Below are 27,315 nucleotides of genomic sequence, written 5' to 3'. Positions count from 1 at the left end.
TACAACCCCTGGCAAAAATTATGGAATCACCAGTCCCTGAGGATGTTCCTTCAGTTGTTTATTGTTGTAGAAAAAAAGCAGATCACAGACATGGCCAAAAACTAAAGGCATTTCAAATGGCAACTTTCTGGCTTTAAGAAACACTAAAAGAAATCAAGAAAAATAATTGTGGTGGCCAGTAACAGTTAGATTTATAGAACAAGCACAGGGAATCAAGTTGCCATTTGAAATGCCTTTAGTTTTTGGCCATGTCTGTGATCTGCTTTTCTTCTACAACAATAAACAACTGAAGGAACATCCTCAGGGACTGGTGATTCCATAATTTTTGCCAGGGGTTGTAGTAATGGCGGTGATCAGCGACTTGTAACGGAACTGCGATATTGCAGCGGACAAATCGGACACCTAAGTGAAACTTTTGATACTTTTTTGGGGGACCAGTGACACCAATACAGTGATCAGTGCTAAAAAATATGTACTGTTACTGTACTAATGACACTGGCAGGGAAGGGGGTAACATAAGGGGCGATCAATGGGTTAAATGTGTTCATAGGGAGTGCTTTGTAACTGTGTGGGGGGACCCGCTGATTGGCTCCCGCTGTTTCCAATCAAAGCGGGAGCGGGCCGCCGCCGGCGCGTGTGCGTGCCACAGACCCGGAAGTGCAAAATCACATACCTGTACGTGATTTTGCGCAGGGGAGCCACCGCAGTAAATGTATGTGGGGCGGTTGCCAAGAGGTTAAACTAATCTGACAATTATGGAATCCTATTTGATTTCCAGAATTTAAAGGATAAGCTCATATTTTGAACATGTTACATGTCACACTCATATTTTGGGCGTAAAATGTAACATGTTTTGCAAACCCCCCCCCCCATTCCTTGTGACAGCTGGTGGGGGTTTCTCAGCAGCCGTCACTTTTAAAATTAGCGCAGGGATCTGTGAATGAATGAACTGATGAGCATTTTCTCACTCCAATGATGCTTCCTCCAGCTTTCAAAAAGAAACCCTGCATAGAGGTATGGACAAGAAAGCTGGAGGAAATATTTGCAGGAGCCTGATATTGCACCCGTGATCCACTGATTGCAGGTGCCCTATTTTTTGCAGGCTCCTGACAAAAAATAATAATAAACACAGTTTTTTACCTGCAAAAATATGTGCATTTATTTATTTTTATTGGTAGAAAATTAACCTAGCCTTTAAGTTATAGGTAGAGTTATCTGGGCTGAGTCACCAGCTGACCGCATGTATTTAATATCAGGGATGACAGCTTCACTGTAGTCACAGGGTCTGTTCCTGTCCACCTTGATGTGTTTCCAGTTTTGATGTTGTATTCTTCTTAGTATAAAAAGTAAATAAAGTAATACATATCTAATAGTGGAATCTCCTCATACTGGCTTTGACAATTGTGCTGACCCTTCCCCAGGTTCCCCAAAACAATATAAAAAACATTCTCTAAGTAGCCAACACCCACATAAAATAGGAACAGCGGTTCTGGTTGGAACAATCCTATATGATTTTCACATTTTTATAAGAATATACTTCTTCCGCTGTATTTTTGTGCTGTCATTAATGAAATTCTTTCTCCTACTAGATTCAAGAATTAATTCAAACTGCCCTAGTTTCCCTCAACACTGGATTCCAAAGCATCACATGTAAGGAGATTTATTTATTAATCCATGTGACTGTAAAGGGCTTAATGTATGGAATATGTCATGAAGGAAAGGGTTCCTTTTGCCCAGGGGCAAAGATAAGGGGGGAGGGTCAGGGGTGTTCAAACCCCCCCCAGGGCCAAAATGAAATGCATGGTGTCCCTGCTCTGCAGCCTCACAAAGCACCAGCGACAGGCAGCACTGCAGTCAGTGGCACACAGAGTGTAATAATGCCACTGCAGCAAGTGTAATAGATCGTTCTGCACATCCGCACGCATGTTGTGGTACACCGCCAGGCTGATCTATCAGGCTCGGGCTGAAGGCTGACAGATCGATCACCAGACAGTACAGTGGGAGCCGGCAGTGCATTTAGTCCTGCCCACTGCACACCATGTATTCCCGTTGGCTTGTAGTGCCACTCCCACCTTGGGCTTGGGAGAGGAGCTTTGGAGCGCAGAGTGCTTGTAAAGTGCTGTGTAGCAGCCGGCCCCCCACATGGATGAACTGCTGCTGTCCTGTTCAGGTATGTCCCTCTTTCTCTTCTGGCCTAGTCTCAGAGAATCTCAGAGAGTGTCCTCAGACTTACCACTGCTTAGACTAGGTAATCGTGAGTCAGTGAGAGACTGTCTGTGATTCTGTGTGGCAACTGGCAAAGTATGGGGTTGAGGCTGGGCTAAATTTTACATTGCTTTTGTTACTGACAGTTGATTGAGGCTAAGCTGAATTTTCTATTGGTTGTGTTACTGACAGTCCGCTTGGCACTCTCAAACTTGTTGTGGTGCTCACCAGCTTACTGATTCAGCAGTTGACACCACAACATGTCTGCAATGCCAGAGCCAGGCTGGACTTTCTGCTGCCCTCAGTGACATGCCTTGGCCCTGTTTTACCCCTGGTTCATACATATGTGGTACAGGAAACACTGTGCTCCCTGTGCGTTTCCTGCACCGCATTGCAATCACACTGTGTGTTTGATCTGCTGCAGGTGTCAATTCAATGTTAACAACTCCCCAAAAGAAGGTCACAAACGCAGTGTTTGTCTGAACCAGATCGCATGGTTGGTTTTCAAAAAAAGGTGCCTGCACTTCTTTGGTGCGATGTGGTGCAATTTAGCCCATTCAAAATGGGCTCAAATCACACCACACAGAATCGCAAAGGAATGCGGTGCAGTTACATGCAAACTATAGTGTGAAACCAGGCTTGCTGTCTTGATTGCGGTGCAATCAAGGCCCATTAATTTTGAATGGGCTCAAATCGCACCAAAGTCATGCATGCACCAATTTTGGAACCGCACTGCAACTGGTTTGCATGGTCGTATTGTGAATGCGATCTGGTGCAGGCAAACACACTCTGTTTTCAACCTTTGCTTGGGGTGTCATTAAGATAGCACTGACACCCACCGCAGATTAAAAGGGGGGTGCTATTTGAATGAGGTGCATGAAATGCGTGGATTGAGGGTTTCCCTCATTGTAGTGTACCTCCACGTATCTCCTAAGCAGTAGTGTGTTTTTCCTCTGCCAGTGCAGGAAGTTGTGCAGTTACACACCTTCTCGTACTCATTACTGCCGCGTACACACGACCGGACTTTCCGGCAGAAAAGGTCCGACGGAATAATTCCATCGGATATTCCGATCGTGTGTGGGCTTCATCGGACTTTTTCTTTCGAAAATTCTGACGGACCTAGAAATAGAACATGTTTTAAATCTTTCCAACTAAATCAATTCCTATCGGGAAAACCGTTCGTCTGTATGCTATTCCGACGGATCAAAAACAATGCAAGGGCAGCTATTGGCTACTGGCTATTGAACTTCCTTTTTCTAGTCCATTCGTACGTCATCGCGTTCTAAGCGATCGGACTTTGATGTGATCGTGTGTAGGCAAGTCCGTTTCAGCGGAACTCCATCAGAACTCCGTCGGAAAAACTGTCAGAGTTTATTCTGACGGAAAAACCGGTCGTGTGTACGTGGCATTAGATGTGAACCTAGCCTAAAGAAAAGTCAGTGTATTCAAGGCTGGAAATTTTTCAGTTGATTGTTTTTTTATTTTATTCTGTGATTAATTGAAAATTAAGCTAATGTGAACACAGTGAGTGTGCTGCCTTCCACAAGATGGTGCCCTTTGTACCTGCCCAGTAAGATTGACTTTTACAGTGCACCATCCTGTGGTAAGCAGTGCATTCCCCCCTTTTTTTATAATCTGTAAAAGTTAAAAAAGTCAGTGAGTGCGCTGTCTGACACAACATGGTGCACTTTGCACCATAATAGCCAACCTTACTGAGGAGGTGCAAAGGGCTCCATCTCCTTGCAGGTAGACAATACACTCACTTTGCACCTATTCAGTTTGGACACTAATACTGGACAATAGCCAACAGCGTTAATAAAAACTGGACGAAGGAAAAAACTGAAATCAGGTTCGATTTTCTAAAGGACCTGATAAAATACATGTAGCAATAACTCACGGTGGAGCTGCTGGTTTAAGCGGGCTGTTACTGTCACCTTCTTTACCTCTATTTCACCAGAACCGGGTCTAGGGTCCCGTTGAGTTTACCATAAACAATGTAGGCACCGGACACTTGAGTATCTTTTCCAATGCTTTGATGAACATAAAATTGAAGGAAATAGCAGGAAAGAGGCAGAAGTAAAGTTGCAGGGAAGCTCAAATACCTTTTCTTAATGTTCTTTGTGTAGCATTAGAGATTGAAAACTTGTAGCTGAATATATTCTCTCTTTAGGGTTAAATCTTTGCCCGCCTGGATAGGTTTCTCTCACCAACCTAGCAGCCAGTATGCAGCACGAACAAAAGTCTCTGCCACAGACTTGATTGGAACAAAACCCGTACGATCCTCTGCCACAGGATGTATTGGTTTACGATGAATAACAGACACAGCACTAGGACCTTTAAGCCAACCCAGCAGTACTATGCGGTAGGATTACTTTAGGATACGTCGTCACCAGGCCCCTCTCCAGACCAGCACTCTGCATGATCCTTCCATGAAGGGTCCTCCCCTGGGATCTTCTCAGTTGTCCAGCTTCTTCACTTAGGATAGACAGCTCAGGACCATTCCTCTGCCGCTGTGGTAGGCCCCAGTCAAGCCTCTGGGCCCACCCACACACCGCAGCGCCGTGGGCCTCCCGATCGGAGGACCACGAGGTAGTACTCTTAGCGCATACCTGTCGGCCAGGAGGGCCAGCAGGTGGACAGAAAACCCCCCAAAACATGGCGTCTGTCCCATAAATACCCTCTCCCAGAATGCAACTCGGAGGACCACCTCCACCGAGTTATCTCCGGGACAGAGGAGCACTTATACACTTTAACGTGTTGCCTTTCCAACACTGGCCCATAGTAACAACGACACCCACAGGCGCAGTGTGAAATTACATGCAACTCAGTCGAGCTTGAACAGAGGCAAATCTGTATAAACAGATAACCCACTAAATTTACCTATCAGCAGTAGATTAAAAATCTACTAGCGCTACATACAATTAAGGATGTGATTGCTTACTAGGGGCAACACATATAGTTTTTCCTTTTTTCAGTCTTCTTGGCGCAATTTATTTTATTTAAAAAGACTTTTACTTAGTACCTGCTGCTAAACACCCCCCCAGAACAAAAAAATATCCATGGCCCTGCTTTTGCCACTAGTAAACTCAAATTCCAAAAGTCATTTTTTCCAAAGCAGGTTTTTTTAAAAGGAAGATTCTGATCTTTTAAGCTTTCTGTACGATGTGTATTACATTCCTGTTAGCCTTGTAGTAATTTCAGGGTATAAAATAGCTAAAAGTGGATTTGTGAGTTCACAAGGAAATCTTGTAAACCTGGTGCTCTGAGCCAGACCTGGCTTCTTATACAGAAAAGATAAAAAGAAAAGGGCGCACCAGCCTTGTGCATTATCCCAAGATAATTTATTAATATAAAAATTCTGCAAAATACTACTAACAAACATTTGATGAATAAAAAGCTTGTGAAGACCACTTGGATGTGGCAATCAATCATAGAGCCCACAGTCTCCAGAAAGCAGAGAGGAGGACCCCAGATCCACTGCTGGCTAACTTGTTTGGAAGGAGTACCTTCTTCCTCAGAGCCTCTGAGGAAGAAGTTACTCCTTCGAAACGCCTCAGTCAACAGTGGTTCAGAGGTCCTCCTCTCTGCTTTCTGGAGACTGTCAGCTCTATGATTGATTGCCACATCCAAGTGGTCTTCACAAGCTTTTTTTATTTTTTTTTCCATAAAGATTTTATTAGAAATTTTAATGGAAAATACAGAAAGTATCCATGAAAAGGTACCAACGGAGAAGGACATGGTTCCATTCACAGTACAGTACACAATTACATACAAATAACAGAACTCACAGGCGCTTTTCCTGCATAAATTGCAAACAATATACCTGACAGGTCATACATTTTTCCAAGAGATGTCAATGCATATCTACTGCTAGAATTGTTAGTTCAGTTGGTTATAACCATGTCAGAGTAACCAAGAAGACTAGGCCCTCAAAGGCAGTTTCTGATTGCTCCTCAGGATATGAGAGAGATGGGGAAGTAAACTGACTTCTAGATCAGCTCCTGTCCCCATAGCCCCCGCATGTTAGGATAAACAAATAAAGGGGGATAAGGAAAGAAGAGAAAGAATAGAGAAGAGGAGGGGTGAATATAGGGGAATTGTAGGGAGAGGAGGTGGGGTGGCCACAAGCTACCTTCTCCATCCCCTTCTGGGCGTGACACACAAGACCCCCAGTCTATTATGCCCTCAGGTTGTATCTTAAAGAAGTGTCAAGAACCGTAGATCACAAGTCAAATGTTATCTTGTATCAGTTCTTGATATTGCTGGGAGGTTCCCATGTAGCTGAGAAACTGGAAATTCTATCTTTGGTGGTGTATATCAGCTCCTCCATCGCTGCTATATGATTAATTTGTGTTGCCCTTTCTTTCATTGAAGGGGGTGCGTTAGACCTCCAATGAACCGGCAAGCATAAGCTAGCCGCATTGTTAATGTGCATAGCTATTGAATCACAAGCTTTTTATTCATCACATGTTTGTTAGAAGTATTTTACTTAATTTTTTTTATTAATAAATTATCTTGGGATAATGCACAAGGCTATCTTTTCTGTGACTACTAGGATATCCCCTATCCAGGACAGCAAGGCCAAAGACACTATCCTTTGAGTCATCAATCACCCAGCCATCATGTTAATGCACAAGAGTGTTTGTTTGCTGGATTCTTATACGTCAAGAGTTCGATCTCTCTGGCATGATTCAGCCAATTTTGAGTAGACTGATCCTTTCAAGTGGAGCTTTTAACCAGATCATAAATAAACATTGATATATGGTATATTGTTTGTGGTGGAAACACATGGGCCTGGTATATTAGGCCTTAATACTCTGGCCCCTTTTTGCTGTACATGTTCCTTGTACTCTCCATCGCTGTCCTCTGTTAGAGCCAGATGTTGGATCTCTTGTGCCAGGATGATGTATGTACGCAGTCACATTCTAGACCAATAATTTCTCAACTTTTTTTCAGTCAAGGCGCCTTTAAAATTATGCATAATCTTGCGGCTTGTATGTGACAGTTCAGTTTTTAAGTAAACCTGCCATTTTGCCCGTTTAGGGGAAGGTAATAGATTCATAGATTGCCTGCCCCCTCTACTAGCTCCCTGCCCATGTTTGCTAGCAGTGGCAGCTGGTACTCAAATTTCTTGGGGGGGGTCTTAGGACTCCCGGCCAATTGGGTCTCAGGGGCCACTGATTGGCCAAGTTTCATATTAGCGAATATTAATTTTCTAATGTCACACAACTGGGTGGGCTCAGGACACAGTACTCTGCGCCCCAAGCCCACCCTTTTTTGAAGCCAATTAGAGCCTCAAAAAAAAACCCATTGGAATCCAATGCGTCCGGCGCCCTGCATGATCCTTTTGACAATATTTCCAGATATGGGGAGCAAATACTTTCTTTCCATCCATCCTGTCTTGACTTGTAGACCTTTGAGTCACCTGTGGTCGTTTAAATATTTTTTTTTTTCTTATTTATTTTACCTTTTTTATTTTTACACTGTTCTTTTAAAAAATAAATTGTGTCACGTTTATGCCTATTACAAGGAATGTAAACATCCCTTGTAATAGAAAAAAGCATGACAGGACCTCTTAAATATGAGATCTGGGGTCAAAAAGACCTAAGATCTCATATTTACACTAAAATGCAATACGTCGGCAGAATGGCACGGCTGCGTAAAGTAACGTACCCGTACGTTACTTTGAATTTGCCGCCATGCGCTCGCGCCGCCACCGGCGATCTCCGTGAGTCGGGTCGCGGGTCCCGCGGACTCGATCACCGCGGGGATACCCGCGATCGCCTCATGGAGAGGACGAACGGGGAGATGCCATTGTAAACAGCATCTCCCCGTTCTGCCTAATGACAGTGTCACTGTTCCCTGTCATCAGGAGCAGAGATCAATGACATGTCCCACAAGCCCCTCCCCCCCACAGTTAGAATCACTCCCCTAGGACATACTTAACCCCTCCCCGCCCCCTAGTGGTTAACCCCTTTACTGCCGGTGTCATTTACACAGGAATCAGTGCATTTTTATAGCACTGATTGCTGTATAAATGACCCCAAAAATGTGTCAAAAATGCCTGATGTGTCCGCCATAATGTCGCAGTCACAATAAAAATCGCTGATTGCCGCCATTACTAGTAAAAAAAAAATATATTAATAAAAATGCCATAAAACTATCCCCTATTTTGTAAATGCTATAACTTTTGCACAAACCAATCAATAAATGCTTATTGCGATTTTTTTTTTACCAAAAATATGTAGAAGAATACGTATCAGCCTAAACTGAGGAAAAAAAATTTTTTTTTATATATTTTTTGGGGATATTTATTATAGCAAAAAGTAAAAAATAATGCTTTTTTTCAAAATTGTCGCTCTTATTTTGTTTAAAGCGCAAAAGATAAAAACCGCAGAGGTAATCAAATACCACCAAAAGAAAGCTCTATTTGTGGGGAAAAAAGGACGTCAATTTTGTTTCGGAGCCATGTCGCACGACCGCGCAATTGTCAGTTAAAACGACGCAGTGCCGAATCGCAAAAAGTGCTCTGGTCAGGAAGGAGGTAAATCCTTCCGGGGCTGAAGTGGTTAAGAGCTACGGGTGGAAGTGATGTTCTTACGCCCTGCAATGTTATGGAGACGGGTGGGGGCCATCTTCCCCTTACTCATCTCCATACTCATCACATTTCACAAAAATGCTTCTTCAGGACATTACTGGGTAGATGCTGGTGATTCTCAGAATCAAGTAATGGCGACACCTCATAAGGTAAATTCAGGAACTAAGATGATTTCTATCCACCAATGTGACACTTAAAATCAAATGACAGAAAATTCCACCTTAGGATCTAGCCAAGGTTGTTGGTCATTTTATCAACAAATTATTATGCTTGGCCCCCAATCAAAGATAAATAGCTCCACAGGATAATTAAATGTATCCACTCAAAAATGTGTCTCCAATCCTCAGCTAGGTATGCTGAACCGGAACCTTATGGAGGCATATCACATAGACTGTCTTTCTTTTGGGGGAAGGGGGGGCTTACCAAAAGTATAGCCACTCCCACAAATTCCCCTAAGGGGTATAACTGTCTATAAAGGACTAATAGTGTGATCACAGGTGTCCCCACTTTAAATATGAGATTATAACAATTGTATATATTATATAGTAATACATGCAAATCGCAAAAATGTGTGATTGAAAACCTGCTACCACAAGTGCAGGTAAGATTAACAGGTTTTCCAAAAGTTCATAAATTAGTGCACCAAGAATTCATGTATTTGCATAAAATGAGTAGATAATTTAAACTCCCCATATGCAATTCATATAAAATCCACGGTGCAAGTGCAACACCACCGTTGTTACCACATGTACTATGGCTATCAGATTAGGGGAGAATTTGTCTAACATTAAAAAGGGCTTTGATGGACACAGTCTATCAAAGCACTTTTCTCAATGCCACCACAGAAAACCTTCTACATTTGATGGAAGTAATAGGGATAGAGGAATACACTCCTCATTGGCGAGGGAGTAATATGAAGAGACAGATTTCTAGGCGTGAGACCCTGTGGATATTTAATTTGAAATGTTATCGGCCCTGGGGTCTCAATGTGGAATGGGACATAAACTCCTTCATCAATAATTGTTGAAGGGGTTGATGTCTGAATGTTGATGTCTGAATCTTGAGCGTCTACAGTAGTAGCAACCAACAATGCTATTTATTCATTTTTTAAATTTTCATGCTTTATTTCTGGCTGAATCCATCTTGAGGAAAGGCAGATGATTCATGTGGCAATTACTTCCTGGAATCCATCTGCCCTATACCTCAGGCATGCAGGCAGGAGTACGTACTTAGCTGAGAAAGCCTCTCCTCCAGATGAAAGAAAAAAAAATGCCATGAAGACTCCTGGGATGTAGGACATCATTTTGGCCTAGGCCAGATAACAGAAAGCAACTGAAGAAATGTAAAAAATAAAATGAACACAAGTAAATACAATATATCTTCCTACCTATTTACCAAGGCTAGCAGCATAATCATTAAAAATGGTTATTGATGATTGAGAGAGTTCTGCTTTAAAAATGACAAATGAAGTCAGCTGTGAGAACCTGCCACCTGATTCTGCTGCAATACAAAAGATAGATTAAGGTAGATGTAGAAGATGGTAGTAAAGGTCAGATCCAGCAACTCCGGGATTGACACATGTCGCAGTGATGCAGTTTTGGAATGACCATTACACCCCCACAATTCACTGCTCACCGCCTGATTGGACAGTCCCCAGGCACAAGTACTTTCACATGGAGACAGTCAGCAAGGTCCCAGACCAACACAGATATTACACCAGGTTTTCTAATCTAATATGATGTTCCTTGTTTTCTACAGGTCTGTACAGTTTTGCAACATTTTCACTAATCGCCTCCATTCATTTTGCAGCACCTGTTTACCGTCATGGCCAATCACTCAGTTATCAAATAACCGCCATTCAGTGTACTGCTGAGTCGTTTGTGATTTATTTAGAAGTAAGTATCCATGCAGATGTGTAATAGTTTAAGTTGTTTTTACAAACCCGATCACTTACACTTGGCGAAGCTTGGCTTGAATAAAACTGAAATTCCTATGGCTTGGAAGATCTTGTTTGGAATATTCTCATTGATTGATTAATTTTTCAAGCCTTTCATGCAATAAGCAGGTATGTGGGGGCATTTCCAATGTTACATAAAATGCAGTGTATTTTTCCTAGGTCCTCAGCTCTGTATAAATGGTGACAGCATTGTCACATTTGCCCTATAGAGCTTCTTTTTTTGCTCTCCACAGATTAGGACTGTTAAAGCTGAACTCCAGACAAAACTTATTTTTTGCGGGAGGTTTAGATCTTCTACCAGATTAATTATTTAAGAGGTCCTGTCATGCTTTTTTCTATTACAAGGGATGTTTACATTCCTTGTAAAAGGAATAATAGTGACACAATTTTTTTTTTTTTTTAAAGAACAGTGTAAAAATGAAATAAAAGGTAAAATAAATAAAAAAACAAAATTCGTGAGTAGCGCCCGCATATGCAAACGGAGTTCAAACCACACATGCGAGGTATCGCCACGATCGGTAGAGTGAGAGCAATAATTCTAGCCCTGGACCTCCTCTGTAACTCAAAACATGCAACCTGTAGAATTTTTTAAACGTCTCCTATGGAGATTTTTAAGGGTAAAAGTGTGTCGCCATTCTACGAGCGGGCGCAATTTTGAAGTGTGACATATTGGGTATCAATTTACTGGGCGTAACATTATCTTTCACAATGTAAAAAAAATTGGGCTAACTTTACTGTTGTCTTATTTTTTAATTCAAAAAAGTGTATTTTTTCCAAAATAAGTGGGCTGTATATATATATATATATATATATATATATATATATATATATATATATATAATAATATAGTGGATCAGTAAATCTTCATCTCCAGCTTTTAGTGGCCTCCTTAGAATACATTTAGCAGCAGTTTATGGAAAATGCTGATGGTTGTTTTCCTGAAGGATATGAGTGAATGTGCATAATTCCAGCTTGAATATTGTATTCTGGGAAAAATAAAAATTTTCACCTTTATGTTTCATTGTAGCTTACTGTTAAAGAAGCAGTTGATACAGCAACTAGAACACTCATCTTAGCGACTAAGGAAGTTACTGAACTGGCAAAAGGCTTGGTCTCTACAATCTATGTATCAGTAGACTTCATCAGCGGTTGCCTTGACTGGGTACTTGACGATGTGATTACAGGCCTTCAGGTAAAATATTAAGTACTGATTCCTAATATCTCTGGGAATGTATGCATATTTAAATATTGCTTAAGAAAATTTCATGAGACATGCCACACATAAAGTCTCAGGACAAGTCAAAACACATTTATTTTAATGGTGCCGTCTTAATCAATGTGACTTAAGTCACAGCAGCAAGAAAAGGTTCCTGCAATACATTTCTGCGACTTTGGTGTGATTTGAGTGTCATAGACTGCAATGTCAATCACAAAAGTCACAGGGGAATCACAAGCAAGTCCCAAGGAATTTGCAAGCAAGTTGCACGACTTTGGAGTCACAGCAGTGTGAACCGAGCGGGCCCCCTTCCTGGTAGTGCCTCCATTGGTCAGACTTCAGGCCCTACACTAGGCAAATCTTTTTATCTTCTTTTGGATAGAACGGGGATGGGTTATCACCTCTTAAAGTGGTCCAAAGAAAATAAAAAAAACAGCATTTTTGCTTGCACATAATTGGATGATGGAAATTAGCAGAGCTTTACCACATTTACTAAGCTCTAGGGAAAATCAGTGCAATTGCACTTGCAAAGTGCACAGGCTATTTGTCTTTAGTAAATCCACCCCATTGGCTGGTGACGTCTTCCCATATTAACCAACTCATATGGATTTCGTTTAGTGCCGAAATACTATGGGGAAAATTTTAAGTAGTTCTTCAGATAATCTCATTCCAACATTGTCTACTGATGTCCCATTTAGCGATATCTTTTGACTATTTACTTAGACTTCACTTTCAGTATTATATGCAGGCAAAACCTAGTCATGTTATGCATTCCTTCTCATAAAGCTTTAATATTTTTTATTGATGTTATTTTATCAAATTGGGAGAACTTAAAGTGGAACATCACTGAAAAAGGTAGGTTCCGTTTATCCCCCTCCCTCTTTTTTGTAAATATATTTTGGGGGGGAGCGGGTACCTACTTTTGACAGGTCCCCGCTCCCACTTCCACTTGGATCGCCCAGGAAGTTCGCCCCTCCCCCCAGCCTTAATTTTCTGGGACATGCGGGATCATTCAGATAGCACAGCGTGGCTCGCACATGGGCAGTGGAAGCCGGCTGTGAAGCTGCAAGAAGTCACAGCTGATTTCCCACAGTCAACATGGCGGTGCCGGGGACCCAAAGGCCAACAAAAAAACTGGCCCGGGTTAAGACAGGACTGGAACCCTGGGCTAGAATGAATCGTTTTTATTAAAAGTCAGTAACTACAGTATTTGTAGCTGCTGAAGCTCCACTTTAAGTCAGCCTGGCAATTGTAAAGGGAAATAGGTGAAAGGACCAGCTGTTGCTTCAGATGGAGCTTTTTTTGTAAGCTAGATGACCCTTTCCATTTATTTTGTTAGGGTTACAATGCAATGAACTGGCACAACCATTATTAGCATCATAGGAGTGCTCACAGGGTGTATCAGGTGTGCCTGGGCACACCCTAATGACCCTGTGTGGTGCATTTTCCCCCTGTTTAAACCCCTGATATTTCACCAAAGCCCCCTAGCAGGGCTCCTAAAATTATTGTAAATAATAAAAAAAATTAATTAAAAATGTATGTAAAATATAATAAAAATTAAATAATAAAAATAAAAACTACTGACACCATCCACTGCTCTACTGACACTGTCCACTGCTCTACTGACACCATCAGTATACAGTATATACACATGCGTTTGAGCTTTGAGGTGAACACCCTAATGCAATAGGCTGTGCACACCTATGATAGGCATGCATTTCACTGGAGATTAAGAATTATGAATGAATCAATAAATGACTGATGTTTTATCAGCATACCTGTAGTAACATTTTAGCCTATAAGAACAACATCATTTTTTTTCAAGTATAATCACCTTTAATTTTTCTAATACAATGTTTAACTCTTTTTATAGACAACCCCAACAAATGCTCAATGGCAACTACAGCGTTTATATCAAAAGGTAAGTATTTCTTTTAATTTTAATTAATAACTTAAAGATGCTGGCTTTTCATTATACAATTGTAAAAAGGATCAAAACATCCCAAAAGCTTGCAACTTTCTTAACTTAAGTTGGCCAACAGTTTCAATTAATTTACAAACTTTCCTCAAATCTAAAGAGGAAAGGAAAGCTTTGTCCTGTATGTAGGAAAAAAAAAAAAAAAAAAATATATATATATATATATATATATATATATATATATATATATATATATATATATATATATATATATAAAGAATAATTCTGGGGTTCCAAACTTGTTCAACCTAGTAGATCAGACTCTCAAGTCACCACCAGACTTTGGAGTCACAGCACAGCTTTTGGGTCTCCACCAGACTTCTGTCCACCTCACAGGACTGTTTTCACCACCGACTTCTGTTACTAAGTCCAAAATGCACTTCTGGTCTCTTGAACGGCACCAATGTAGTGATGTAATAGTTGGATGATGATGATTATTGATTAATTATTACTATAATGCAAGTCATTTCCACAGCAACCGGTTCTTACAGAGAGATGCATTTATTGAAACTTCAGACAGAGCAAAATTCACAAGATACTTGCAACAGATGACAAAAACCAACAGAGTAAATATTACAACGAACAGTAGCCTTCAGAGTCCCATTCACCCTAGACTATAATGTAGACCTGTGCACTCATCTTCATGAAGAAAGAAAGAATGAATGCCTTCTTACCAAATTGCACTAAGAACCCCCATGTCAAGTCTGATTACACAAAATTAACATTTTACAATCCCCTGCAAATAACTCCTCTGGCCCCTTTAAAATGTAAAATTGCTGTGCAAGGTCATAACTCATAGCTTACAGTGCACACCTATATACACATTAAAAAGACTGTGTGTGTATATATATATACAGTCAGGTCCATAAATATTGGGACATTGACATAATTCTAATCTTTTTGGCTCTATACACCACCACAATGGATTTGAAATGAAACAAACAAGATGTGCTTTAACTGCAGACTTTCAGCTTTAATTTGAGGGTATTTACATCCAAATCAGGTGAACGGTGTAGGAATTACAACAGTTTGTATATGTGCCTCCCACTTTTTAAGGGACCAAAAGTAATGGGACAGATTAACAATCATCCATCAAACTTTCACTTTTTAATACTTGGTTGCAAATCCTTTGCAGTCAATTACAGCCTGAAGTCTGGAACGCATAGACATCACCAAACGCTGGGTTTCATCCTTGGTGATGCTCTGCCAGGCCTCTACTGCAACTGTCTTCAGTTCCTGCTTGTTCTTGGGGCATTTTCCCTTCAGTTTTGTCTTCAGCAAGTGAAATGCATGCTCAATCGGATTCAGGTCAGGTGATTGACTTGGCCATTGCATAACATTCCACTTCTTTCCCTTAAAAAACTCTTTGGTTGCTTTCACAGTATGCTTCGGGTCATTGTCCATCTGCACTGTGAAGCGCCGTCCAATGAGTTCTGAAGCATTTTGCTGAATATGAGCAGATAATATTGACCGAAACACTTCAGAATTCATCCTGCTGCTTTTGTCAGCAGTCACATCATCAATAAATACAAGAGAACCAGTTCCATTGGCAGCCATACATGCCCACGCCATGACACTACCACCACCATGCTTCACTGATGAGGTGGTATGCTTTGGATCATGAGCAGTTCCATTCCTTCTCCATACTCTTCTCTTTCCATCACTCTGGTACAAGTTGATCTTGGTCTCATCTGTCCATAGGATGTTGTCTCAGAAATGTGAAGGCTTTTTTAGATGTTGTTTGGCAAACTCTAATCTGGCCTTCCTGTTTTTGAGGCTCACCAATGGTTTACATCTTGTGGTAAACCCTCTGTATTCACTCTGGTGAAGTCTTCTCTTGATTGTTGACTTTGGCACACATACACCTACCTCCTGGAGAGTGTTCTTGATCTGGCCAACTGTTGTGAAGGGTGTTTTCTTCACCAGGGAAAGAATTCTTCGGTCATCCACCAAAGTTGTTTTCCAAGGTCTTCCAGGTCTTTTGGTGTTGCTGAGCTCACCGGTGCGTTCTTTCTTTTTAATAATGTTCCAAACAGTTGATTTGGCCACACCTAATGTTTTTGCTATCTCTCTGATGGGTTTGTTTTGTTTTTTTTTAGCCTAATGATGGCTTGCTTCACTGATAGTGACAGCTCTTTGGATCTCATATTGAGAGTTGACAGCAACAGATTTCAAATGCAAATAGCACACTTGAAATGAACTCTGGACCTTTCATCTGCTCCTTGTAAATGGGATAATGAGGGAATAACACACACCTGGCCATGGAACAGCTGAGCAGCCAATTGTCCCATTACTTTTGGTCCCTTAAAAAGTGTGAGGCACATATTCAAACTGTTGTAATTCCTACACCGTTCACCTGATTTGGATGTAAATACCCTCAAATTAAAGCTGAAAGTCTGCAGTTAAAGCACATCATGTTCGTTTCATTTCAAATCCATTGTGGTGGTGTATAGAGCCAAAAAGATTAGAATTGTGGCGATGTCCCAATATTTATGGACCTGACTGTATATATATATATATATATATATATATATATATATATATATATATATAATCCTACATAAATTATGCAACACTTCTGACCAGCCCAGGTCTCAGCCTACATGTTGCCACCAAACCATACATCTGATGCATTTCTCCTCACCCACTGGGGCTTAGTCGTAACACTACGACTAAGCCCCAGTGGGCAGGTTGAAATAAATCAGGGTGTGTGGTTTGGTGAAGACATGTAGGCTTAGGCCGTTCCTTATCATTTATTCCCCCTGGGCTGTTCTGGAGTAGCGGTGATCCTTTCCTCTTTTAATTTACTAGCCCTCTGGATTGTTATCAGGACAAACCTGCACCCCATGCTCTGGGATGCAGGGATATGCTAAAACAGGTTACAAACTTTCTGCTTTTCAACTTTTAAGTTTCTATTGAACAGCAAACTTGCATGCTCATTCATTTTGCTAAAAGATTGACCAATCTAAAGCTAAAAATTTCTGGGCTGAATACTCCTCTAGATTCTGAAATCTCAAAAGGGTTCTGATGGCCATATTTTCTGGCCAGAGGTATTACCTTTGCACTAGACATGTGCGGTTCGTTTCATTCCGTATTAAAATTCGGACGAATTTTCGTTATTCGGAAATTCGGATGTATCTGAGAGAATAAAAAAAGAATAGAAAATAAAGGAATAGAATAGAAAAAAAATTCTATTGCATTCCTTTATTTTCTATTCTATTTTATTATTTTTGAAAATTGGAAAACTTTTTGAATTGGAAAACTTTTCGAATTCGAAAACTTTTCAAATTCAAAACCTATTCAAGATTGATACGAAATCTTTTCGAATCAATTTGAAAACGGAAACGAATAAACAAATTGAATTACGAAAATGAATTAAATGAATGAAACAAATTAAACTAAACAAATTTATGTAAATAACTAATCTAAAGGAACCCAAACAAATTTTTTCATTCTGCACATGTCTTACTTTTCACATCCAACATGGAATTAGCTCTGCCCTCAACCACCATGGATTCTTATTCCTCCTTGTATATTTTCCATAATAAGAAATTAAGGAATATTAAAGAATATTCTTTTTGGAAATTGGAAAACTATTCGAATTGGAAAACTTTTCGAATTCAAATAGTTTTCAAATTCGAAAAGTTTTCCAATTTCCAAAGAGAATAAAATATAATAATAAATATATTTTTTTTCTATTCTATTCCTTTATTTTCTATTCTATTTGATTCTTTTTGGAAATTGGAAAACTATTCAAATTGGAAGACGTTTAGATTTGGTAAACTTTTCGAATTGGAAAACTTTTCGAACAAATTCCGAAAGCGAAGTAAAAGAATGAAACAAATTTAGCTAAACAAATTTATGTAAATAACAAATCGAAACGAAACAATTTTTTTTGTTCTGCACATGTCAACATGGAATTAGCCCTGCCCTCAACTGCGGCCCAAAGATGACATAACATCAGCAGGGAAAAGCTCTCCTGACAGTTCCAAACTGCCAGGAGACACCTGCTGGTGGACCTCAGTAATGCATGCCAAATGACAGATATTACCAGCGGATGGAACATTTCCTGACAGTACCCCCCCCCTCAAAGGAGCGGCCTCTGGACGCTCCAACTGGTTGTAATTGTCCATAGTCTATGGCATCAAGCAGAAGAACAGATGGGGGTACGTCAGGCTGGGCAACAGGCACTTCAGGCTGGGTATCAGGCACCTCAGGGCAGACAGCGGGCACATCAGGGCAGACATCGGGCTCCGGGTCCTCAAGCTGGGCAGCAGGCTCCGGGTCCTGGAGCTGGGCAGCAGGCTCTGGAACATTAGGCTGAACAGCGAGCACTGTAAGGGCAGGCTGGATCACAGGCACCGGCTCAGCAAGCTGGGTAACGGGCCACGGCCCAGTGGGCTGGGTAACGGGCCCCGGCTCAGCGAGCTGGACACTGGGCACTGGTCCGGCAAGCCGAATAACAGGTACTGGCTTAACAGACCGAGTGACGGACTCCGGTTTAGCAGACTGTGTAACGGGCACTGGTTCAGCAGACTGGGTAACGGGCACCGGTTCAGCAGACTGGGTAACAGGCACCGGTTCAGCAGACTGGGTAATGGGCACCGGTTCAGCAGACTGGGTAACGGGCACCGGTTTAGCAGACTGGGTAACGGGCACCGAAACTTCAGGCTGAGACATGGGCACCAAAACTTCAGGCTGAGACATGGGCACCAAAACTTCAGGCTCAGACACGGGCACCAAAACTTCAGGCTGAGACATGGGCACCAAAACTTCAGGCTGAGACACGGGCACCAAAACTTCAGGCTGAGACACGGTCACCAAAACTTCAGGCTGAGACACGGGCACCAAAACTTCAGGCTGAGACACGGGCACCAAAACTTCAGGCTGAGATACTAATTTCAAGACATCAGGCTGGAAGGCAGGCAACTAGACACCAGGCTGGAAAGCAAGCACTGAGACATCAGGCTGGAAGGTGGGCACATTAGCCCGTAAAGCGGGCACGTCAGGCTGGGAAGCGGGCACATCAGGCTGGGAAGCGGGCACATCAGACTGGGAAGCGGGCACATCAGACTGGAAGGCAGGCTCATCGGACTGGACAGCGGGTACCGAGACATCAGACCAGGCAGCAGGTACTGGACCTTCAGACGGGGCAGCAGACCCAGGCGCTGGCACATCAGACAGAACAACAGGTGCTGGCACAACAGGCTGAACAACGGGTGCATCAGACTGGATAGCAGGTACTGGAACTTCAAACCGGGCAGCCGGTACTGAAATTTCAGACTGGGCAGCAGGTACAGGTGCTGGCACAACAGGCAGAACAGCAGGTACTGGCACAACAGGCTGAACAACAGGTACATCGGACTGGGCAGTAGTCACTGGAGCATCAGACTGGAACATGGACACTGGGATGTCAGGCTGAGCAGCAGGCACTGGGACCTCAAACTGGACAGCGGGCACAGGCATTGGTACAACAGGCTGAGTAGCAGACACTGGCACCTCAGGCTGGGCAGCGGACAGGAGCACCTCAGGCTGGGCAGCGGACGGGAGCACATCAGGCTGGGCAGCGGACGGGAGCACCTCAGGCTGGGCAGCGGACGGGAGCACCTCAGGCTGGGCAGCGGACGGGAGCACCTCAGGCTGGGCAGCGGACGGGAGCACCTCAGGCTGGGCAGCGGACGGGAGCACCTCAGGCTGGGCAGCGGACGGGAGCACCTCAGGCTAGGCAGCGGACGGGAGCACATCAGGCTGGGCAGCGGACGGGAGCACATCAGGCTGGGCAGCGGACGGGAGCACATCAGGCTGGGCAGCGGACCAGAGCACATCAGCCTGGGCAGCAGACCGGAGCACATCAGGCTGGGCAGCAGACAGGAGCACATCAGGCTGAGCAGCAGACAGGAGCACATCAGGCTGGGCAGCAGATGGTGGTACATCAGGCTGGGCAGCAGACGGTGGCACATCAGGCTGGGCAGCAGATGGTGGAACATCAGGCTGGGCAGCAGATGGTGGAACATCAGGCTGGGCAGCAGACGGTAACACATCAGGCTGGGCAGCAGGCAGGAACACATCAGGCTGAGACACTGGCTGGATAGCAGGCAGAATCAGATGGGTTATCAGGTTCAGCTGGCATGCAAGCAGACTGGAGCAGGTTGGTTGGTGTGGAGGCAGTTTGGGTTACTGGCAGGATCGTTTGGGTTGGAAAGAACTTCCGTTTCTTCTTTGGCTTAACTGCCGGAGATCGGTAGGTGACTGCAGGACTGTAGATAGGAGGTGAGGCGTACTGAAGAGAAGGGCTGGGATATGACAAGGAAGAGGGAACAGTGGCCAGAGGAAGTTCTTGTGGTGAAGTGGTAGGTAGCAGAGAAGAGGCAAGCGGGTTAAAGGCAGGATAAGTGCAGCGGGTAGAGACAGGGTATTGATATTTGGTGGGAAGCAGGGTATATTGGGCTGAAACGGAGGTCGCCATGGGTGAAGGGGAAAAAGACTCCTGGGCAGGCAGGTGTCCAATAGCAGGTCCGGGTTGTGAAGAGCTGACTGAGGCTGGAAATAATAAGTCTGACCATGCCTGTAGGACAGGTTGAACAAACGTGGGTTCACATACTGCCTGTCTAACCAGGGACTGCACCAAATCTATACAATCCACTAGCACCTGTTTAGGACAAGCTGAATAATGCTCCAGAAAGTATACAGCATCATCCTCCAACAGCCATACCAGAGACTCCACCTGATCACTACTGAAGGGGGGAGAAAAATCGTCACTTCCTTTAGGACTGTTAGACAAGGCTAGCTCAGCACACACCTGTATCAGGGGCTGAACGTTTTTAAACAGTAACCTACCCTGATCAACCAGAGAATGGGCCAGACGGATACACTCCAGGAGCTGATCCCTGGCCCACTCTTTCAATACCAGACGACAGTAATTGTTATCCTCCAACACCAGTGAGGCAAGGAGAACAGCTGTTTGCGATTGCATTTTAGTAGCAGTAACAGCACTACAATGGTTCCTCTGCGCAGTCACTTCTGGTCAGAGATGGCCTTGGTTTACTGTCATGAACAGGTGTGACCAGAACCGTGTGATCCGCGACAGAGGACACCAAAACGTATATAAGTGAAAATATAATAATTGAGTAAGTGTAAGTGAATAATATAGTACAACCAACTCCAATATGACACAGTGCAATAACCAACCACAGACAGAGACCCACAAATAACAGACAGATAAGTACAATAAATGGGAAATACCAGGATCATAAACAATAGCCAGACCAGGGTCATACACAGCAGATCAGCAGATGGACAGGGGATGTTCCAGAGACATAAACGTAAGCCAGGTCAAGGTCATACACAGGGAGATCAGCAGATGGGGTATGGAACACAGGACAGGGAGAGGATGGATGGATCAGACTGCAGGCAGGGATGCAAGGTAACAGGTGGGACAGGATAGGGATTGGGACAGGGAGACAAGATCAGAAACACGGGTCACAGGTTCAGGGCACAGGAAAAGGTTCAGAATCAGGATCAGATCACAAGCTAGCAGGTCAGGGCGCAATGAAGAAACCAAGGCAAACATGTGAGTGCTTGCTGGGTATTTATAGGCCTGTGATTGGCCTCAAGTGACACCTGATTGTAGGAGGTACTGTCTGCTCCACACTGTCAGGATCCATCCGCTGGTGGACGCCAGTACTGTGGCCCAAAGATGACATAACATCAGCAGTGAAAAGCTCTCCTGACAGTTCCAAACTGCCAGGAGACACCTGCTGGTGGACCTCAGTACTTCATGCCAAATGACAGATATTACCAGCGGATGGAACATTTCCTGACAAGCTGAGAACTCACTAGATCATATTTGATAGCCAAGGCAATTTAGTTACATGAAAGCTTGGGGTCATAGAGAAGCATTTGAACCTCTGCTCCTATGATTCAGTAGGAACAGTTCTAGCCCTACCTATCTGACCTTTGCATCAAAATGTAGTGGTGAAAATGGGTCAAAATTAAATTATTTAAAATGACAATTACTGGACTTCATTTAAGCTGCTTTCCCGATTGCAAGTGTATTAGGCTACATCCTGTGATTTCAGAAGCTGCATAAGAAAACCTTTTTTGCTGCCTTTACAGTGATACTAAACACACGTTTAATTTACATTATCCCGTCTCTTTCTGTATGTGGATCATTCTAATAGTGAGCTGTCGGTCAAAAATGGAACAGAATGTGGGCGCAGTCTGGTCTGTTCTGACAGCTCACTATTAGAATGATTGCAGAGGAATTACCAAGTCAATTGTTCATTAAATCTTGACTCAGGATTTGAACATGAGAAAGGACACCATTTTGGTAGTGTGGATAACGTCCAAAGAGCCACTAAGCAGGCCTTGAACACCATCCCACTTGAAGACTTCCAGGGATGCTATGATAAATGGAAAAATCGCTATGAGCGCTATTGTAATTTTTCGTGGTCTGTTTATTTGCGGGGGAGACACTGAACCTTATGCTACTGTTGCTTGTTTAAATACAACTATGGAGTTTATATAGCCATATTTACTTTGGCCAAACGTAGGAGAGTCCGGTATATCCAGCCTTAAAGGAACATATACTTGTCCATATGGATTATTGCTGAAGCCCCTGTTATTGTGGACCGAAAACAGGTGAAAAGGTTGTGTTTGTTTTACCCTTTCCTTTCCTACCACTCTCCTTTTAATGATCTGGATACCCACATTTTTCTTCTTCCTCCCCCCAGTGAATTATATGAGCTAATATTCATATATTTCTACGCCATCAGCCCGATACACGGTCGCTGGTACTAGCAAAAAATTGCCTCCTGCTTTATATGGTGATTCTCTGGTGATCATCTAGGAGTTCTCCATGTGGAGAAAATCTTATGTTGACAAGTGAGACCTGTTCCTTTCAACTACCCCCAAGTGTGTGCTGACGAAGCAAAATAGTGAAACGCGTTGATGCACAGGGGCTCACTGCCATTTGTTTGGTGTCAACCCTCTTGTTTACACTAGATATTTATGACTATCATATGCCTATCGTATGTTTTTAATTCTTTTCTACTTGACCTATTTGATATGATTCATTGTTAATAAAATATATTTTTTACGATAATTTTGTCCATCTTGCCTGCAAAGTCCGAATTAGGGCCTAGAGGTTCTTTATCCCCGCCTCTTCTCAAATTCAAGTATATACGGATGTGGTCTTAGAAGTGTTATTCCAATTTTTGTAACATATTTCAATAAACTAATTTTCAAAATATCATTCTCATTCATTTCTGGACAACACCTCACTCTGCTAAATGATTTCCATGAAAGCCTCTATTGGTTGTGATGCATATTTTTTCTCTAATATTTATACATTCTACATATTAACAAAAGTAGAATGTATAACGTATTTTCTTTACCTTGTTCAGGTAGAAAAGCTTTAAATAATATTCAGTCCCTATAATTCCAATTTATAGTATAGATATTGTGGACTTTGTTACAGACAATTGTTAATTATTTTACAGATTGAAGATGACATTTCGATCTATGTTACAAAAACTTCAGCCCCAATGTTTAACATAAAATCTTCTGGAAGTTCATTCTTAATATCTCTTGGAGTACTCATCAATGAACCTACAGGTCATGGATTCCTGAAATTTCAAGTTGTAAGTATGACTGTGTCACCATTGTTAAAGCAAAAATAGTTGATATTATAAGTATGGGATTTTGTAATCCCGCCACCTGGAAAGTAAAGAACAACTGAAAAAAAACTGCTATATCTTTTTGGTACTAGTGATGACCAGGTGACCGTTTCTCTTGGTAATACCATGTAGAACATCAAAACCCTCCTTCATGAGTCACTAGGAAGCGACATCAGAAGTATTATATTAAAGACATATCACATTTAGTACAAAATACATTTTATTCACTTGAAAATTGGCTCAAGCCAGAGTTTTCATATTTCCTGCATGTTCAAAGGCACAAAGCAAGGCAAGCGAATAAAAAATAATTTATGGAAGGAAAACACTGCAAGTAAACAGTCACATGACTTGATTTTTCGGCATGGTTCTTTCATATTTACATCATATTACCATGTGAAAATAATGTGTTTGGGTTAGATTTAAGTTCAAGAAGATCATTACTTTACACTAATTCTGCCATTTTTCAGTGATATTATAGAACATATTAAAGGTAACTTCACTTTTGTGGGAAAAAAGCAAATAAATAAAAAAATATAGCATATGCAATTGCTAAACAAGACAAATTTTACCACTGCGTTATTAAACTGGTTGTAAACCCTTACAGACTACTTTGTGCTACAGGTAAGCCTATAATTAGGCTTACCTGTAGCTACCCTGGATATCTCCTAAACCTGCACGGTTTAGGAGATAACCCTGTATTTGCATGTGCTTACGTCATGGGCACATGCGCACTGACACAAACTGAAGCAATGGCACGCATGTGACTTTTTGTTCAGTGAGTGCGCCGTTACCGTGCGCATGCGCCGAAGTGACATCATAGCAGCTCCAGCCAGTCACAGCGCCGGAGCCGCGATGCCCGGAAATAACCTCCGGGAGTGATGCCGGCCGCCAGAGCGGTGTACGGCACCGCAGCGAGGGCTTCGATCTCAGGGGAGTATTACATAATGAGCTAGTATGCTATGCATACTAGCTCATTATGCCTTTGTCTTGCAGGTGTTAGTTTTTTTTTTTTTAAAGTGGGTTTACACCCACTTTAAAAATGACCTTTCCTTTTCAATCTTCAGCTCTGTAATTTTCTGTGAAATCCAATGTAATATGGCAACTTAAAAGCAACCTAAATACCGTTGGTGTACAGAACATCCTCAGAAATGTCATTTCCTGGTTATGTGATTGGCTCACTGTTTTTTTCCCAGAAGTCTGCACTAAGTCCGATTTTAGGCATCTTCTGCAAAAAAAAATTAAATTTTTGGTGAGATGCTCCTAAAGGGTTAATCATTTCCAGAGGAATGCAGACTCTGTCACACTCCTTATTTAGAGCCCTGCAAGTGCATCAGCTGATTAATAATTTTTAAAAAAAGATCCTTCAATTCAGAATCAGTATCCAGAATACAAAGAAGAACAAACAGCTTTTATTTAGAACAGAAAACATAGAAGTCTGCAACAAAGTTTCTTAAAATCACTGCAATGTATATTGACCACCCAGAGGGGATTGTTTTCTCTCAACAAAAGTGAAGTCACTCTTTAATCATTCTTAGGACTTTCAATAGCTTTCTGGAAGTCTAGAAATTATGCTTCTTAACCTTTTGTAAGCTGAGACCCCAAAGGGTATATTTATTTTTAAAAAATGCGGGGCTATTCATCCTTTGAAACTATATGTACATTGGTTCTGTGCGTATAAAGGCTAAACCAAATGTTTTTAGGCGATTTTTTCTCCAGGTCAAACGTGTATCAAATGCATGAGCGAGAACGGGTATAAAATTGTAATCCAGCTTTATTTATCTTATGACCTGGAAAGACTGCAAAAATGTCCCTGTTTAAAAAAAAACAAAAAAACACCAAAACACTTCAGAATCACAAAATAAAACTAAAATCCCCATTATTAACTGTAATAATTATTTTGGAGATCACATCATTTCCGTACCACATCAGTAAAGACACACTAAATGAATCAGGTCCTCAAAATCCCCCCCAAGGTCACACTCTGTTGATCACCCATCCACCCTTCACCAGCTCACTGACTGTGTAATTATTATATTAACAAACTAAATAAATAAATAAACAAATAGTTTAAGCCGTGGGCTTCATACTTAAACTTACATGAAACCTAAAATCCATCTTTGAGCTTTACAATTCCCCTTCCATTCCTTCCAAAGCTTGTGTTCACCCAACCTAAGTTTGTATGTTCCCTCGGTGGGATGAGCGGTGGTTTAGCACTGCAGTCTGTACCCGTGCTGACCGGTCACCTATTTGTGACTTCATGATCCTGTAGCCTAAGATAACCCTGCCCCTGAACAGCCAAGAGGAAGCATCCTCATCCCCAAGGCAGAGATGTGGACATCAGAAGGACCCTCTGCAAGCAAGAGGATAAAAGACTTGGGTGCATCATGTGACCAATGATTTAGGTAAGTAAAAGAGGCTTTTAGCATTAGCGATTAGTTAGGAAGGGCAGGGACGTGCGGTGAGGTCAGTGACTGGTGAGGCACTGGCTAGTATCAGAGCCAGATATACACAGGTTACATACACTACGAATGTTAGAGCGAGAGCAATAATTCTAGCACTAGACATCCTCTTTAATTCTAAACATGTAACCTGTAAAAAAATTAAAAGCATTGCCTATGGAAATTTTTAAGTACTGAAGTTTGGCGCCATTCCATGAGCGTGAGCAATTTTTCATAAAACAGTTTTTTTTCCAAAAAAAATATGTGAAAAATTGCTGCGCAGAGTAACATAAAAAGTTATAATGACCACCATTTTATTCCTTAGGGTGTCTCCTAAAACAATATATGTAATGTTTGGGGGTTCTGAGTAAATTTCTAGCAAAAAAATTATGATTTTACATGTAGGAGAGAAGTGTCAGAATTGGCCTGGGTGGCAAGGGGTTAATTAATAATATACAAATAATTATTATATATTGTTTTTAAGGTAATTTTACTATATTTTCAAAACTGTACTCCAACAGGTGGCTTAATGAACAAATTACTGAAGATTGAAGTTATAACTTCAAACCAGTAATTTCACAGTAAATAGATAAATAATAAATTATTATGTTATAACAAATAGCATAAAAATATATGATTTAGCTTGATTAAAACAGTACCTTTTCAGCAGCAGTAGATTCTCATTCTCCCTCTTAACTGTGTGAGAAAAACGTGGGGGTATGGGTAAATCTTATACACATAAACACATGTTTTTCCTTCTAGTTAAAAGGGCTGGGCTGGAAGGAAGCCTTTGTCTTTTAGACACATGCCCCCCCTTCTATGACACTGCAGCTAGAGGCGTGCCTCCACTGCAGCATTTTTATTGGACAGCTGGGGCCAATGGTACTTTACCATTGGTCCAAGGCTTCAAGCTGTCCATTGAGCTCAGTACCTCTGACAAGAAGTGAGAGGCACCGTGAGCTCATCCTCTCAGTCTGCAGCAAACAGAGTGTGCCAGCTTGTATTTAAACTGGCCGCTTTGTATGTAGCTTCTGACAGGCTGCACATGGAGCCCCGTATGTCCAGAACCATAGGTCCTAGGAGCCCCAAATTTTGACCAGTTGTGAGATAGGACTTTGGCCACCTACCCCAGGTCCCTGAGCTTTAACCCTCGAAGCTTGATCATTCATGAGGAAGGGAGATAGGAAGCAAAGGGTGGTTGGGGGGGTTAATTGAAGCCACCATCTAAACACAATATTATTAACAA

General features: G+C 42.0%; 1 protein-coding gene across 1 annotated transcript in view; it reads left to right on the top strand.

Annotated features, from left to right (window-relative positions):
* LOC141114267 (uncharacterized) overlaps window positions 1-27,315 on the top strand; it is a 66,311-nt gene that overhangs the window by 16,974 nt on the left and 22,022 nt on the right. Inside the window, exons 7-11 of the mRNA XM_073607852.1 lie at window positions 1,590-1,650; window positions 10,613-10,698; window positions 11,788-11,952; window positions 13,850-13,897; window positions 23,455-23,595. Coding sequence (XP_073463953.1) covers window positions 1,590-1,650; window positions 10,613-10,698; window positions 11,788-11,952; window positions 13,850-13,897; window positions 23,455-23,595 — 501 coding nt within the window. The remainder of the gene's footprint in view (window positions 1-1,589; window positions 1,651-10,612; window positions 10,699-11,787; window positions 11,953-13,849; window positions 13,898-23,454; window positions 23,596-27,315) is intronic.

This window comes from Aquarana catesbeiana, linkage group LG12, assembly GCF_042186555.1.
Source record: "Aquarana catesbeiana isolate 2022-GZ linkage group LG12, ASM4218655v1, whole genome shotgun sequence".
Taxonomy (NCBI): Eukaryota; Metazoa; Chordata; class Amphibia; order Anura; family Ranidae; genus Aquarana; species Aquarana catesbeiana.
The sequence above is the reverse complement of the archived record's forward strand: the minus strand, read 5'-3'. Positions and strand labels throughout refer to the sequence as shown.